A 17,300-nucleotide genomic window follows, 5' to 3' on the forward strand; every position below is an offset into this window, starting at 1 on the left:
ATGCTGCGCGGCTGGAGCGGCTGGCTCGGCCTGAGCCGGGCGGAGGAGGAAGAGGAGCCGCCTCCCCTCGAGGGGGAGGGAGAAGCGGCGCCCGAGGCGGGGGAGGCGGCGGCCCTGGCCCAGGAGCAGGTGGAGCTGGAGGTGGATCCGGACCCGCTTCTCAACCAGGCCAAGGGGCTAGGCAGTAAGTTCGGGGAGGGGCCGGGGCTCAGTGGCTGGGCCTCTGAGGCTCGGCATGCAGAAGGTCCTCAAGTGCCATGTTGTCTTATATAGAGTCCAATGAAGACAACTAGGAGAGTTCACTGGTTCTTGTAGGCTATCCGGGCTGTGTGACCGTGGTCCTGGTATTTTCTTTCCTGACGTTTCGCCCGCAGCTGTGGCCGGCGTCTTCAGAGTCACACTGAAGGACAGGGTCTCTCAGAGTCAAGTGTGTAGGAAGAGTAATATATAGTCAGAAGGGGGTTGGGTTTGAGCTGAATCATTGTCCTGCAAAAAGTATCCAAGGTAATGTGCTAATCATTGTCCTGTAAGTATCAAGATAATGTGCTAAAGAGGGTGTGGTATGTTAATATGGAACCATTGTATCCTGAAGTGATCTGTCAATGTGTGAAATCCAAAGGTAATCTGCATGGCTATTGTGGACTGTAGTCTTTGTTAGTCTGGAGGTTTTCAGGACAGGAAGCCAAGCCTTATTCATTCTTAAACTCTCTTCTTTTCTGTTAAAGTTGTGCTGATGTTTATGAATTTCAGTGGCTTCTCGGCGCAATCTGTCAAAAAGTTGGTAGAATTGTCCAGTCTTTTCAGTGTCTTGGAATAAGACCCTGTGACCTGTTTGGGTCAGTCCATGTTCAGCCGCTGCTGATTTCTCAGGTTGGCCAAGTCTGCAATATATTTCATGTTCTTTTATCCTTGTTTGTATGCTGCATTAGCACGTTATCTTGATACTTACAGGACAATGATTAGCACATTACCTTTGATACTTTTTGCAGGACAATGATTCAGCTCAACCCAATCCCTTTCTAACTACATATTACTCTTCCTACACACTTGACTCTGAGAGACACTGTCCTTCAGTGTTACTCCTCTGAAGATGCCTGCCACAGCTGCTGGCGAAACGTCAGGACAGAAAATACAAAGACCACGGTTACACAGCCCGGATAACCTACAAGAACCAATGAACTCTGACAGTGAAAGCCTTTGACAATATTTTTAACTAGGAGAGTGTTACGGATTCCGTGGACTGCTCAAAAAACAAATCAGTGGGTTATAGATCAAATCAAGCCTGAACTGACCCAAGAAGCTAAAATGACTAAACTGAGGCTGTCGTATTTAGGTCACGCCATGAGACGACAAGAGTCACTGGAAAAGATAGTCATGCTAGGAAAAGTGGAGGGTCGCAGGAAAAGAGGGAGACCCAACAAGAGATGGATGGACTCAATAAAGGAAGCCACGGCCTTCAATTTGCAAGATCTGAACAAGGCTGTCAAAGATAGGACATTTTGGAGGACTTTCATTCATAGGGTCGCCATGAGTCGGAAGCGACTTCACGGCACTTAACACACACACAGGAGGAGGTTAAAAAGAGCAACAGTTCTTTATTTAGCTAAACACAGACCTGGGGTGAAATCACGCACAAATAAGATGCAGAGTTACTCACCCGAGAAACAAAGGAAAGTCGGTATCGTTTATGCATTCGCAAGGGGCAGGCCCATGGCTGCTGACAAGCAGATTGAGACACAAAAGCACCAATGCACATTAAGTGTCTACTTCACTCTAATTAGCATAACCTATAGATATGGCCGAAGGCTGTCTCTAAGCCTGTTCTAGGTCTTGTGACCTTAGTAACTAGAAAACACATTCCTAAGGATGAAGGTAATTCAGAGCTCTCTTCTGGTGAAAGGCCGTACCAAGCACAGAGAGCATGATTTGTTGGTTCATGGCTCCCGGATGCCAACTTCCCAAAGCTTCCCAGTGTGCGCGTATGAATACACAGTGTTCTAAACCAGCCCTTATATCTGGGCATTACATTCCTTGGTTGAATCCCCGGCACCTCCAGTTAAAGGGACCAGGCAAGTAGGTGATGTGAAAGACCCCTGCCTGAGACCCTGGAGAACCGCTGCCGGTCTGAGTAGACAGTACTGACTTTGATGGACCGAGGGTCTGGTTCAGCAGAAGGCAGCTTCGTGTGTGTTCGTGTGGCTCCCGCCCTCCCCGCTACTAACTCTAACCTGTTAGCATCCCTCTCTTAGAGCCACGAGCGCCTCCGGTGCAGCAGGTGTCCTTGTTTCTATGCTACCAGTCAAGTCGGCCCCTAAATAGTGTCATCGTCCCAGCCCCCTTAGCTCCTAAGCTAACCTGTTCAGACATCCTTTCGCTGGTCTCCCTTAAGCTGCAGTTCTGTACATACTCGTACCCCCACTTGGAAATAGTGATGCCAGCTGCCTGGAGAAAAAAAATGTCCTGTCTTTTAAAAAGATGATTAATTAGATTTATAACGTTCCTTCTGTGAAAAGCTCCAGGTGCCCATCTCCACATATTAAGGCCCTATAGGACATCTTTCTTTTAGGCTGTTGGTAACCCTACTTGGTAGTAAGTCCTGTTGAACAGAGCCCTCATTTTCGTTTTACTCAGAAAAAAGTCCACTGACGTCAAGGTGGCTTACTCTCAAGTAAGTTGTACCCACAATCATAACTTGAGGTAGCTGTCTACTGCTCATTTTATTTAGTTGAAGTGGCATGGATTTCAATAAAATAAATATATTGTGGGTTGTAGTTAAAAGGTGGAGTCTTGAATGCACTTAACTTGTAAGCTCATTGAACTCACTGGGAGTCACTCTATATGCCTCTTGTAATTTGACTTTGGAGACTTCTTCAGCTGTAAGAGCTACTGGGGTGCTTTCTGAATTACATCTGTAGTTTTCAAAATACATGGAAAAAGTAACATACTTCACTATTTTGATTATTCTCATCAAGGTTCATGAAATTCTGTGCCAGTGGTATTTGTTTAAAACATAGATTTATCACTGTTCTGTAATTAGGACATATATTAATGTTTAGATAAATTAGTCATTAATGAGAATTTCCCCATGTCTGCTAAAAGAGCAGTGAAATATGACAGGCACGTATTTTTCTGGTCTTGTAGTGCAGACCCTTTAAAAAAAAAAACAGTTCTGAAATGCAGTTGTTGGATATTTTACTGAAGCGAACTGCTAGCAGAATGTTATGCTTGTTCAGGATTGCCTATCAGTTCCAATTTCTGATCAAAATGATTAACCCTGAACAGTTGCAGTGAATATAAATAGCACTTGTGTCTTTGGACATGTACCTGTGCAGGTGTTTCTGAACATGTAAGGGTTTCATAAATTGACCAGCCCAGATAAAGTAGGATAGGTAGGGGTCTTTAAATAAACATAAAAAAGGATGTATTTTGACACATTGACAGTGTAATCCCAAGACCACTTCCTAAAAGCAAGCCTAATCTAGTAGGCCTGAGCAGGCTTCTGAATAGATCTGCTTATGATCACTCTCTGAGTTAAGTTTGAGGTTAGTGACTTGTCAATACTTTGAAGCTATAACAAAAGGGTTGTAGTGTTTAACTAAACATAGGGGCTAGCCAGGTTGTCATCACCCAAACAAAAAGATATTCTTTAATCCTAATTTTCCTTCAATTTCTCAAAACTTCTTGTTGCTTTAAAAAGCCCATTTAATTTAGTGTTCGAGCCACTATAGAAAACAACAGGTGAAGAATGGATTCATCCACCACCATTGAATGGTGTAAGATTTACAAATAAGCAACAACAAATTCTTCATGCACATTAATTTTTATGTGATACATCAAAATATTCTGATCCAAAGCGATAAACAAGTTTTGGGTCGGATCCAACTATCTGTTTAGATCAACCTTGGCCAGTTCCCCTCCTTATTCTATCTCTGTTCTACATGGCTTTTTTCTCTGTGGGTCCCATGGTCACAAAAATAGCCTTTTTGTATTTTACCTCCTTTTCTTACCAGTGGAAAACCTGGTAGGATCCAGTCCTTTATACTGACTGAAAACTGCTGAGAGATGCTACAGCAGTCATTGATGAAAATATTAGGTGCCACACTGAAACTTCTAGGAGTCACGGTGTCCTGGTGCCTGGGATTTTTCAAGCCCTCGTCTAACCACTACTACACTAGCTTTCTAAATTAAAAAACACCTTTAAAGTCTAAGCATGTGTGTGTGTGTGTAACTGTTTGACCCTGCATTATATTGGTATCTTGGGATTGTCATCATCCAAAATTGTGTTATAATTTTCTACACACAAAAAAACAAATATAAGGTGCTGCTTTTTTATTCAGTGAATCTTTGAAGTGGTCTCAGTTTTTGTTCTCTAGCTAGCACCATTTGAAAGAAGCAAGTCATTATATGGCACATTGGCCTTGTACATAGTATGTAGTCCTCATGTAATTGGAATATTCCTGAATTAATAGTAGCAACTGAAAATTATGGAACCCTGATTTTAACTAGTTATCTATGACTAATAAATGTTAGTTTATTCTGCATCTGTAAAGTTGAGAAAACTTCCTTTACTCTGGCTTTGTGTCTTAGCACAAGTTGTAAATGCAGTATCTCTGAAAAGAAGACACAGTATGGCTTGACATTCTGCATATGCACATTCCCCTTTGTGCATCATACATATCCAGAATTTGTCATATCTGCAGGGGGAGAGATTATTATGCGTGGTGCATGGAAGTGATATGCTGAAAGTAACTCTGAATGCAGATAAATGCCAAATAAGATGTGCTTAATGCAGTTTCTGAAGTTCAAATATAAGTATCCTTAGTTTACATGTTCTTTTATTTTCAAAAGGTTATCTGTTCAATTTTGCCACTACTGCCACAAAAAAGATATCTGAATCAGTGGCTGAAACAGCACAAACAATAAAGAAGTCTGTTGAAGAAGGCAAAATAGAAACTATCATTGATAAGGTACCTTCTCTACTGTAAATAGTGTATTTTGAAATCTGGTATGTACTCTTGCATGTTTTGCTTGAAAATTTCCAACATTTTAGGAATATTTAGGAATATAATTCAAATAATAAGATAGCAGCATAAGTGAGAATTTGACTTGTTCAATTGCAAGGATGGAATTAATCTTATAAGAAATGCTGCAGATACCCACTGAAAAAAAAATTTAAGTCTTCCTCCAGTGGAAGAGCCACAAGCTGGAGGACGTTTCAGAAGGGTAGCTGTGTTGGTCTGGAGTAGGAGAGCTAGATTCAAGTCCAGTAGCATCTAAGAGACCAACAAGAGCTGATGGAGGGAGCTTTGACTCTCTAAAGCTTTTACCCTGAAACTCCTGTTGGTCTCTAAGATAAAGATGGAAGAAGCTGTTCAGTCTACTGTATAATTCTGTCCAATATCTCATGGGTCAGCTGTTCCATCCTCTCCTTTAATATCTCTGTCCCTGCTTTTTCTCCTAATCCTCCTCCTCAGAGTAGTTTTCAAATGACATCCAAAGTGTTAGATGCCTAGATAGGATGATCCTTGTGCAGGTACCTTATTTCCTACACCAAAATGTAACATGTCACATCAATGTTTAGCTGCATTATTGCATATATACTAGAAATCATAGCAAGCATGGAAGTACTATGATATACAAAATGATTCAGTGTATAGCAATATCATTTGAGATGCTAATCTACATGAGGGCATTTTAGTTCTTAACGGTTATAACTTCAAACAGTGGCCATTATTAGCATAACCTACAAAAGAGACACAGATAGTAAAAAAAGTTCTAGCTGTAAAGATTGATAAAATCAGAAAATTAACTGGATAATTGCAGCATGTATTCTTTGATACAGATATAGTTACGTTTGTCCCAGAATTATGACTTTTGCATAAAAAACTATAGTTACATATCGTTTGTCATAGCTGGAAATAAGATTTTGGTTACCACTGGTGTCCGAAGAACGATACACTCTGTCTATCTGGGATGGTCGTCCTCTTCCACCGAGCGCACAGCTTCGGGAGGGATGCATATGGAGCGGTGAGGGAGGTAGGGGACACCCGCCTAGCCAGCCAGATCAGCCAAATCAACCCTGGCAATCAATGGGGTGACAGATGTCGCAGCCAGATCGCCCTCACATCCATACCACTAGTGTCCTATGTTAGCCTTGCTCTAGGGAAGGGAGGGAGAAATCTTCAAGCAGTTTTTCTACCTCATATTTTGAGATGCTGTTGGTTTCTTCTGCCCTAGCTTAAACTGAGAGGAAAACTTACTGATTGTCCTTTTCCCTATACACCACAACAGATAATTAAGTTGGTGGATGAAATGAAACAGGATCTGAGGCCCCATGAGAGCAACATCCATATTTACCTCACAGTTAGGAGCAAAGGACAGGAAAGATGCTGCCATGTATTGATCCTGAATATCTCTTTGTATGGAATGCAGCTGCACTTAAGTCACCACATCTGATGTGTACTGTTTAAAATTAAACATAGCTTCACATATTATTATTGCGTTTGACTTTGAATTTCAAGGCCATACACATACATTCCAAGAGCAGTTCTTGCTTAGAGATTATGTCCAAAATCTTTAAACTGTAGTATGTTATGACTGATTAGCCTCATTTTTGTTTTTGTCATTCTGTAATAACTTTAATTTTTCTTGTAGACAATTATAGGAGATTTTCAGAAGGAGCAAGAAAAATTTGTTCAACAGCAGCACACCAAAAAATCAGGTATTGTGTAAATAAAGTTAATTTAAAAGCTGAACTAACGCTCATATCCTTTGTCATTTTCTAGAATGACAAAGACATAAATGGAGCTTTTTAATAGCTGTTTTGTTAGCTTTTGCTAGAGGTATGCTGATGAGAGTTCAAAGAGTAGCAATGTCATACTTTGTAATTAACACTTTAATTACTGGCTGTTTGGCTTACCCTTGCAGATTCTGTCTTAATTATTTTCTGTAAGCAAACTGTGTTAATTTGCACAGGGTTATTTATGTCATTCTTTCTTTAATCTTATGCAGAGGTAGGTCATCTGTAGAAGAGTTTAGTTCTTTTCTACTGATGGTTCCGAGCACAGATACACAAGGTTAATTTTGCAATTTGTTTTGGACTATTAATGGAAGCTAGTAATTAAAAAGCTATACTGTCTTCACATCACTACTGAAGATGAGCCCTGACCTGGCAAACCGCCTCTGTTTGTCTCTTGCCTTGAAAGCCCTATGGGGTTGCCCTAAGTCAACTGCAACTTGATGGGCTGTCCATCACCATCGAAAATAATCTTGCCATCTTCATAAGTAAGATTGCTTTAAAACAGCTGAGTTTATTAAAATACTTATTATATATTGACTTAATTTATACCCAGACTTTCTCTCAAACATGAACCCAAAATAGCCCACGTTGTTCCCTCCTCACAACAAGCCTATGAGGCAAGTTAGCCTGTGTGACTGTCCCAGGGAAGGATTGTGGCTCAGTGGTAGAGCATCTGCAGACGGTCCCAGGTTCAATCCCCGGCATCTCCAATTAAACAGGCAGTACATGATATAAAAGACCTCTGCCTGAGACCCTGCAGAGTCGCTGCCTGTCTGAGTAGACAATACTGACTTTTGATGGACCACGGGTCTGGTTCAGTAGAAGGCTGCTTCTTGTGTTCAAGCTTCCATGAGGGGTTCAAACTTGGTTATCCCAGATTCCAGTGGTTATCCAGAAGTGGTATAATCGAAAGCATACAACATCTTGTCATAAAACTGAGCAAAAATTAAGATGCTTTTTAGAAACCGTAAAGCAAAAAGCATTAAAGTACTACTTATATGAGGGGAAACAGTATAATGAGGGCACCCATTGTTGCTTTTACAAGTATCCTTACCAAAATAATCATCTATTTTATCTTTACCACTATTGTGAGCCATTTCCTTATTCATCCCATAAGTCATTTTTCTATCTGAAAAGAAAAATTCATTTTGCAACCATCTCAAAGAACTAATCACTGCCAGAGGATGGAGTGATGGCCAACAGCAAAGATGGTTTAAAAAGATGATTAGACAGACTTATGGAGGAGAGATCCATCAATGGCTGCTAGCCGTGGTAACTAAAAAGAATGCCCACATTCATAGGCAGTAAATCTCTGAATACTGGGTCTAGAAGACAAAATCAGGAAGGCCTCAGCGCCCTGGATGTATATGCTTCAGGGCACCTGGTTGGTCAACAGGATGCTGAACTAAATGGACTATTGATCTTATGCAGCAGATTTCTTACATTCTCAAGTGAATAGGTTTTTGGTATTCCTAAAAATAAAAAAAAAACACTTGGGTCCATGTTTTGAATTAAGGATATGGGGTGGAAATTACCAGGAAATGCTGCTGGCCAAACCCCACTGAAATGAATGGGAGCAGTATAAGCATGCTTGGAAGCATTATATCTGTGGTGGGAAATCTAAAGAGATACTCCTGTGACAGAGATAGCCATGAAATACCATGAAAGTTAAAACACTCTCCTTGGCTAGCGAGGATCATCTGCTTGCAGTTGTCAAAGCTTAAAAACTATTCTATTCCACAGATAAATTGCTCGCATATGTTCAGTTAAACTGAGAATATTTCTAATAATTGGGATCTTTGATCCTAGATAAACATTTATGAGGGTGGTGACTGGGCTGAATGTGCACAGCTGTACTTACTGTATAAGGTCTTTTTAGCATTGAGAATTGGGTGTAGCAAACCGATGCACTATATGCACATATGGTTGGCCTGGAACTGCTACTTATCTCATAGAGAACATTATTTACTTTTATATCCAGCTTTATATCCCACATTCTTTATATCCTGCCTTCTGTCCTCATAAGGACCACCAAGACAGCTAACGATTTAAAACATACATGATAAAATTACCTTTTAAAACCATTGAAATCAACCATCCCACCACACCATTAAAATAATTAAAAACAAAGTTAAAATACAAATAATAAAAACAGCAATTAAAACATTGATTAGGAAGGCGAGGTCACTGAGCAAATGCCAAACAAAACAAAGAAGGCTTCATCCACTGGCAGAAGATGACAATAGAAGGGAACACATGAATCTCCTTGGGGAGAGAGTTCCAAAGGTTTGGTTGTATAATGAGAAGGCTCTCTCCCAGGTTGCCACCTGCCTAATCAGGTGAGGGCACCCGAAGCAGGGCCTCTGAAGATGACCTTAGTTAGATGGTTGGGCAGGTTCATAATGGAGTAGGTGATCCTTCAGGTATGTTGGTCCCAAACCATATAGGACTTTGAAGGTCAGGACCAGCACCTTGAATTGTGCCCAGAAATAAATTGAAGCCAGTGTAGATGGACCAAGACTGGAGTGATGTGATCCCTACAACCCACTCCAATCAACATTCTGCAGCCAGTTGAAGTTTCCAATCAGTTTGAAGGGCAGCCACATGTAGAATGCATTGCAGTAATCTAATCTAGATGTACACAGGGCGTGCATTACAGTGGCCAGACCTTTTCTACCCAGGAAAGGCCATAGCTAGCTAACCAGTCAAAACTGGTAAAAGGCACTCATGGCCACAGCTGCCACCTGCTTATCCAGCAGTAGGTCCAATAGGTCTCAGTCTGCAGACCTGTTCCTTCAAGGTGAGTACAACCCCATCCAGAACATGACACGTTAAATCCAGGGTCAGACCTTCTGCCCACCAGTCCTACTTCTGTCTTTTTGGGATTAAGCTTCAGTTTATTAGCCTGCATCCACTCCAAAACTGCCTCCAGATACTGGTTCATGGTTTCTACAGCCTCCCTGAGATCAGCTGGAAGCATAAGATAGAACCTTGTGAGACCCCAAGTCCCAAGGGGCTGAGCAGCAGTTCCCTAGCACCATTTTCTGAAACCTACCTTCCAGGTATGACTAAAACCACCGCAAAACGGTGCCTCCCTATCCCAGCCCAGATAGGTGGTTCAGAAAGATATCATGATCAGAGGTATCAAAAGCCATTGAGCGGTCCAGGAGAACCAACAGAGTCACATTCCCTCTGTCCATCTCTCAGCGCAAGCCATCCACTAGGGTGACCAAATCTATTTCAGTCCCATAACCAGGCCTTTAGAGGGCTTACAAAGTTGCATACACAGCTTTTTACGTATCTTCAGGTATTAAAACTGTTTAAAACTGTTGAGACATTTGCAGTGGTGCTCCATGGTGCACCCACTACCCTGTGTCAGAATTCCTGCAAACGCAAAAAGGCCTCGCAGTAATTGCTTTCTGATGCCCATCTTGAGATTTGCAACAAATTAAAGAATAAAAACAGTTTTATCCAAGCTGAATGCTCTTCTGATGGATCCTGGCATTTCACAACTTAAGGTAACAGTAATTCTACTTTCTACTAATACTGCCTGCAAATATTTTAAACATTCCCTTTTTGCTCACAGAGGCAGCTGTGCCTCCTTGGGTAGACAGCAATGAAGAAGAAACAATTCAGCAACAAATACTGGCCTTATCAGCAGTAAGTTTTTTTTATTATTTGCAAATATGTGTTTCAGTCATTTCTTAAAACAGAACTGTAAGCTAGAATATTATATGCCAATTAAAGTAGTAGGATCACAAAATTCCTAAAACAAAACCAGTTTTTCATTGAAAGGTGTTTTTCCTTATGGGTTCTGGCAGAACTATTTAATAGTCTAATTGCTTCGCTGAATAATGGATTCAGAGGGCTCTTTAGAGACATAATAAACATATTTACACTCTTGACTGACGTGCATTTTATTCTTCAAAGGACAGAAGAAACTTTCTGCGTGATCCACCAGCAGGGGTTCAGTTTAATTTTGACTTTGATCAGATGTATCCAGTTGCCATGGTAATGCTACAGGAAGATGAGCTTCTAAACCGAATGAGATTTGATCTGGTCCCGAAACAGTGAGTAATCTTTAGAAATGTCTTAAATGAGTGCAGCTGACTAAGAAATAGCAACTGCTCAAGTTTAAGGTGTTAACTTTCATCAATATCCTGTAATATTCCATTATTTTCCATTTACATTAAAAATGTGATAATTCATGGCATGCTACTCCAAATGTAAAAGCCACAAACCACATTTAAATATTAAATTTAAATTATTTCTAGAAAGATTTTTGTCACAAAGGAGTTTGTCAGATACTATTAGACCATCTCTGAAGAAGATGTATTGGTCATAGAATTTTATGTGAAAGTACCCACTATAAAATTTATCATGGGATTCTGTCAATACAGAGGTGTTGACTGAGAGGCACACCTAGGTATGGGTACTTCATGGATACAGCCATTCTCATAATTTAGGGGTCTCCAATATAATGCCTGCCATTACTTTTCTTGGTACCTGCCAAGTGTTTTTATGAAGCGGGCAGGGCCAGGTGGAGCTTTTGCCCAGCAAGGCTTCTGATTGGCTGTGTTTTGCCACCTACTACCACCAGTGCATATGGATCTTAACTGTCTGACTGAAGGTAAGCTATGGCAACAATTTTGTGTCTGGCTCCACTTTCTGTGACATCCATTTTGTGGTTGCACCCACCACCCTGTGTCAGAATTCCAAAGGTGCCTGCAAGCTCAAAAAGGCTGGGGACCCCAGGCATAATATATGCAATCTTTCCTTTGTCTATCAAGCAAAGAATTGCATAAATTGGGCTACAGATGGATATTCACGGCACCCTATATATGATGTCTCTATCCTGTTCCCATAAGAGTATGAAATGTCTTTAGTGTTACCAGGTAGAACTAGACATTGCCTTCATAGCAATCTTGCATTTAGATCTGTTAACCATGTCAAAAAATTTCTCTGTCCATTAGAGAAAGTCCCTTAAAGCTTACTTCCCATAGCAACTGTGCTGACATAAAATCAGTACCATTATCAAACTATACAATCTCTGTCTTTAGTGTAAAGGAAGAGGTATTCTGGAGGAATTACTTCTACCGCGTCTCTCTAATTAAACAGTCCGCACAACTCACAGCATTGGCTGCACAACAGCAAGCAGTAAGAAAAGAGAAGGATGGCAGTGAAGAAGGTATAGAGCTGACAGGTAGAGATTTTATTTTCATAAACAACTTGCTATGTTGGATGACAACCCCTTTTACTGATCTCTTATTTAAAGGTCTTTTACTTGAAATCCAGAAATATGAAACTTTAAAAAGCAAAACAATTCTTGTATTTCACAGCATAAATTCTTACAAAATGTTTTACTATAAAACTTTTCTCAGTGAGCATAAATGGTTCTGGGTAGGTTAGGCTGTGAGTGACTGGCCCAAGGTCACCCACTGATATTATTGGGGATTTGAACCTGGGTCTCCTAGTCCAACAATCCAACCACTGTACCATGTTGGTTTGCACCATTTTATTAAGGCAGCTATAATTAGACAAATCAAACTAAACCCTGAGAAATACAAATGTCAAAACCCCCCGATGTATCCATCACTCATAGGATTGGGTGTTTAGCTCACATATCAATTGATTTAGTAAATCTGAACCCTGTATTTCTTCACTTCTATTTTTTGTGTTCTGCAAGTATGTCTTCTGGATGCCTGTGTATGATTTAATGTTCTGTCAAGAACAAGTGTGCTCTGTGTTCAAAAATACATGAGAAGTTGCACCCAAGAGTCGCTTATACCTGTTACTAAAAGGAACTAACAGTTCAATTTATCTGGCTAGAGGTTAAGAGAAGCTGACGATTCCTAATCGTAAGATGAAGTTAGCAGATGGAACTCCTTTAACAAGAAAATACAGCTTTTCCTGCCCAATGAAACTCAACTTCTTAGCGCTTATAACACTATACAATTATACCACTTGAAACTAAATTCTTACCCCGTTAAATGCTCCACATAAACTGAAATAAGTCTTCGGAATTCTGTTTGTCTTTTCTAGAAACTGTGCGACCAAAGACCCCACCTGTGGCAATTAAGTCTCAGCTAAAACCTCAAGAGGTAAAGCTATTCTATACTCTTAATCAACATCTACAGCATAAATATCTTTGTTTGTGGTCAGTCAAAACTGAGTTCTAAAGAATTCCTTCTCAAGCAAAAGTCACAAGTTTATTAAGGGACCTGAGTGGCCATAGCATTTCAGACCACCCTTTGAATTGGGCAACTGCCTGTGTCATCTGCTCTAGGCAAACGGAAAAAGTGCATTTGTTTCCTCTTGCCTCCTCCAAATAGCACAGTGCTATTTCCCCACCTGAGAAAACTTGCATTGTGAGTACTGATCCAGTCCTCCTTAGGTCTTAACAATCTAGGTAGCCTTTGCTGTTGCTTTGCAGGTCTGGTATGGTAGAAGCACAAAAAGCACATGAGGTCAGATGGATCCATCAGGCCTCCTTTTTCTCTACTATCTGCCCTTTTTGCTACTGTTGTGATAATTTATGCCCATAAACCTGAGAAGAGAGGGAATCTGTTTCACAATTTTCCATGAAGACCCCATCCTGTTCTCAGTCTGTATAGAAATTCAGTGCCTGTTTCCTCAGTGTTTCCCCCCTCCCTATGTATGAGCATAACATTAAGGAGTACTAAGGCGATATTTACATTTTTCCACTTACATTTTAACATTTGAAGGAAGAAGAAGAAATTTCTACCAGCCCAGGTGTATCAGAATTTGTGAGTGATGCTTTTGATGCGTGCAGTTTGAATCGGGAAGATTTAAGGAAAGAGATTGAACAACTTGTGCTTGACAAAAAAAAAGAGGACACTCCAACAGTGGAAGGTAAAATGAACATTGTTTTTACGTCTATAATTTACATCTCTAAAGCCATTGAGTTAGATCCAACCAGGTTTTCCACTGGTGAAAAATGGAAGAAGGGGGATCCCCTTTGACTGTGTTGGAGGACCTATGTTACAAATCCATGTGGAGTGGGATTTTTAATAAGGAGGAGAATTGGCCAAGATTGAGTGAGGAAAGTTCACTGGATCCAACCCAGTATTTTCTTTGATTCTGCCTACCTTTGAATAGAAAATGGTGTGATAAAGTCATTCACTTCTTACTTCAAAAGAAAAATACAAATTTGTCTTCCTGCTAGTGTTCCTTTGCCTCAGTTGCAAAACGTAATACCTTACACTAATTTGAGTTATTAATAGATGTATGGTAGAGGTCCCCAACATGGTGCCTGTGGTACCATTGCACCCACCAACACCTTTCCTGGCACCCACCAAGTGTTTTTAAAAAGTGGGTGGGGCCAGATGGGGCTTTGGTCCAGCAGGGCTTCTGACTGGCCGTTGGAGATCTGATTGGCTGTGCATATCTTTTAAAATGTTGCTTTGGCAGCAGCTCTCACCACAGCATAAGGATCTTCAATACCACAGCTTCCTTTCAGTCACACAGTGAAGAAAATATTTTAAAACACTGTATTCATTTTTAAAGGCATCCAGTTAAACACATCTTCTGCCTGAAAAATGAAGAGTTACTACTGGAATAATGCATAACCATAACCAAACTCTGACATTTTGTGGTTAACTCCGCCTCCTGCAGCAGCCATTTTGGGTTTATGCCCACTGTTCAAGTGTAAGAATTCCAAAGCAGGCTTAAAAAGGTTGGGGACCCCGATGTATGGTATCTATTAACTTACTTTCTAGGAAAACACTGAGTAAGCAGGATTAGGCATCTTGAATGACTAACCTTGTCAAAAGTGGGTTATTTTATACATCTTAAAGTCAGATTAACAGGTGAAAAATGGCAGAAGACTCCAACTCACTAATAGCACTGTTTGTTTAGCACTGTTTAGTCTAGCTTACTTGCACCACGCATGTACGTAACAAAATCCCCAAACAAATAGTAATTTATTACAAGAATAAACTTCTGAGGCCCTCCAGCTTGCAGGTTCCCACTTTTCTCCTTGTACATGTTGCTCCTATAATTAAAGATTTTTTTAAAAACAGTTTGCTATCCACAAATTATGAAAAACTGTGGTTTGTTCTCTTTCTTAAAAATTAGGATTAAATCAGGCAAGAGAATAAACCACAGCATTTCACTGTTTGTAATAAACTACGGGTTGGAATCTTTAGACTTCGATATGTCAGCCATGTGTAAGGAAGGGTGGAGGAACATGCAAGTCAAAGTATTTCAGAGGTTCATTCTCATAAACCACAGTTTGCCTTTTACATTTGAAGGCTCCCAGTGTGTTTTTATATATGATCAGTCTTATTCTTTCCTGAAGATTCTTTCATATGAACAAGATTAATAGGCTAAGTAGGTGGATTTTTTTTTAAATAGCAGCATATTCCATACAAAAAGGTGTCTGGTCAGATATGGATAGCAGCAAACAATCTCCTGGTTGACATGTTATACTTGTCCATACAAGTGTGTGCTTAAGAAAGGTTGGAACTGTTCATGTGGAAAGAAAACTATGTGGGCTAGCCCACGTCCCCTAAGATTTTCTTTCACAGTTGATCCCAAGTTGAATCTGCTGATGTTCATTATTTTAGTCTTGAAATAGCATTGTCTGTCCCTTGAAGGTATGTCTTGCTGCAATTAATTTTCTTGAGATTTACTATAGAGTCCAGTGACCCAGATATTTGTTTCTGTTTAGAAGAAACTGCAGACTGGGAAAAGGAACTGCAACAGGAGCTGCAAGAGTATGAAGTGGTTACAGAATCAGGAAAGAGAGATGACAACTGGGACAAAGAAATAGAAGAAATGCTTCAGGGAGAAAATTAACCACTTTGCCTAAATGCTTACTGAAAACTGACAAGAACTTGTTTTTATACTTGCTTCAGAGACTTTCTTCAGGCACAAAATTGATTTTTGTAAAATAAGGCTCTGGGTGATAAGTAATCAGGTGTAAAAACTGTTCTGTGAAAATGCACTCTCTGCCATCCAGAGGACTACAGGGCAATTGGACCTGTGTTGTTAGGGATACTGAGAAGTATTCCCCATTAGAGCTCCACACTTAGTATGACAAGTCACTTGTGAAAATCGGTGGAATTACAAGAGAGGCTTTGAGTGCTTTGGGGAAGGGGAGACAGGGAGGTCCAGAGCAGATGCACACATTGCTTTGTTTGATGTTTTCTTCAGAAAGGTAGACATGGATATCGGTTTAAGTAAAAATGTTGTGAACAGCTTATCTGTGGTGAGGTAAAACATAGAGAACGTGTATTTAATTTCTTTCATGAAAGTAATGGCACATCATGTTAATATTTTGATTCTTTATAAATAACAGTTTATGAAAATGCTTCAGACTACTTGCTCTTCTTAGAACTTATGACAATAGGACACCATAGTATATATTTATCAGACTTTTATTTTCACTTCTTGCAAAACTTCAGTGCCTCAACATCATAAATACTGTCATGCAACAATGATTCTGTACAATATCGATAAATAGGATGTAAATTGAACGAGGTAGTTATGTTAATATTTTGTTGATAAAATCTCCAGTGACTTAATTGGGGAATATACTGGTAGACCATTTTGAGAATCATAAGAATGGTTGAGTTTTAAAAAGAAAATCAGCTGGTGTTATTGTAGTAAAACTATTTATTGAAACCATTTCTACCCACAGCCTCTAAAATTTCCTGTGGCAGCTTCTAACAGCAAAACTTAAAACAGGTTCCAAACCATAAAACACAGTAAAAGAAAGCTGTAATAAAAGTATTTCTTTATTTAAAAGTTAAGGTGTCCAATGTACTTTAAGGTGAGCCTCTTCACCTAAGTCCTATTCAAATAAACAATATAGCATGAAAGGCAGATGTTAAGTATAACAAGAAATTCAGGCCCAGTTTGTGTGGATGTGGCTGAGAAGTGTTGGAATAAAGATGGGGAAGAGTACACATCCTGGGATGTGGAGATGACTGCTGTTCCACAGATGTGGCCTGGAGACTGCTGCAGTTGGATAAAAGGGTGAGACTGAGGTTTTCAGTGATCTGTATAGCAGATGGCCTACTAAAGAAAGTAATAAGTTAAAGCACTGTTGGAGAAGAATAAAAGTCTAACTTAGGCCCAATAATTGGTTCTACTAACCTGTACATGAAATTAATAAATCAACTAAAATTTTGACCTTTAGCTAAGGACTTTGAAAAAGAAATTGACTACAAGAAATTGAGCAGAGGATGGCTGAAGGATTTATGCTTAGTGTCTCTGATGTCCAGGGTTTAAGGGTGCCTGAAACATCACTAATTCCCAAATAAAGATCTTGGTTGTCAGTAACCACTTCTCATGGAAAGGAGCCAATTGCAATGAACACTGAAGAATAATGAAGCCTCTGCAATTGTATTCAACATGAACACAGAGGAGGAGTGGTGCTTTTTAGCTAAGAGACCATCATGCATTACAATGCCGCTTTGAATACTTTGTTTCATTTATTACATTTTAGGCTGAAGAGAGAACTAAATAAAACCTT

General features: G+C 39.9%; 1 protein-coding gene across 1 annotated transcript; it reads left to right on the top strand.

Moving 5' to 3' along the window:
• SYAP1 (synapse associated protein 1) lies at nt 1-15,777 on the top strand. Its single transcript, XM_056861912.1, has 9 exons — nt 1-184; nt 4,849-4,967; nt 6,655-6,721; nt 10,386-10,459; nt 10,730-10,869; nt 11,860-12,002; nt 12,842-12,900; nt 13,525-13,672; nt 15,492-15,777. The coding sequence occupies exons 1-9, from the start codon at nt 1-3 to the stop codon at nt 15,617-15,619; spliced, it is 1,062 nt and encodes a 353-aa protein (XP_056717890.1). The 3' UTR covers nt 15,620-15,777.
• The last annotated feature ends 1,523 nt before the right edge of the window (nt 15,778-17,300 follow it).

Source organism: Euleptes europaea, chromosome 16, assembly GCF_029931775.1.
Source record: "Euleptes europaea isolate rEulEur1 chromosome 16, rEulEur1.hap1, whole genome shotgun sequence".
NCBI lineage: Eukaryota > Metazoa > Chordata > Lepidosauria > Squamata > Sphaerodactylidae > Euleptes > Euleptes europaea.

Bases quoted from the DNA above. Each gene is read 5' to 3' on its own strand.
- SYAP1 (XM_056861912.1), top strand. From the start codon at position 1: ATGCTGCGCGGCTGGAGCGGCTGGCTCGGCCTGAGCCGGGCGGAGGAG. The intron at 185-4,848 runs GTAAGTTCGGGG...TATTTTCAAAAG, and splicing joins CCAGGCCAAGGGGCTAGGCA to GTTATCTGTTCAATTTTGCC. The intron at 12,901-13,524 runs GTAAAGCTATTC...TAACATTTGAAG, and splicing joins CTCAGCTAAAACCTCAAGAG to GAAGAAGAAGAAATTTCTAC.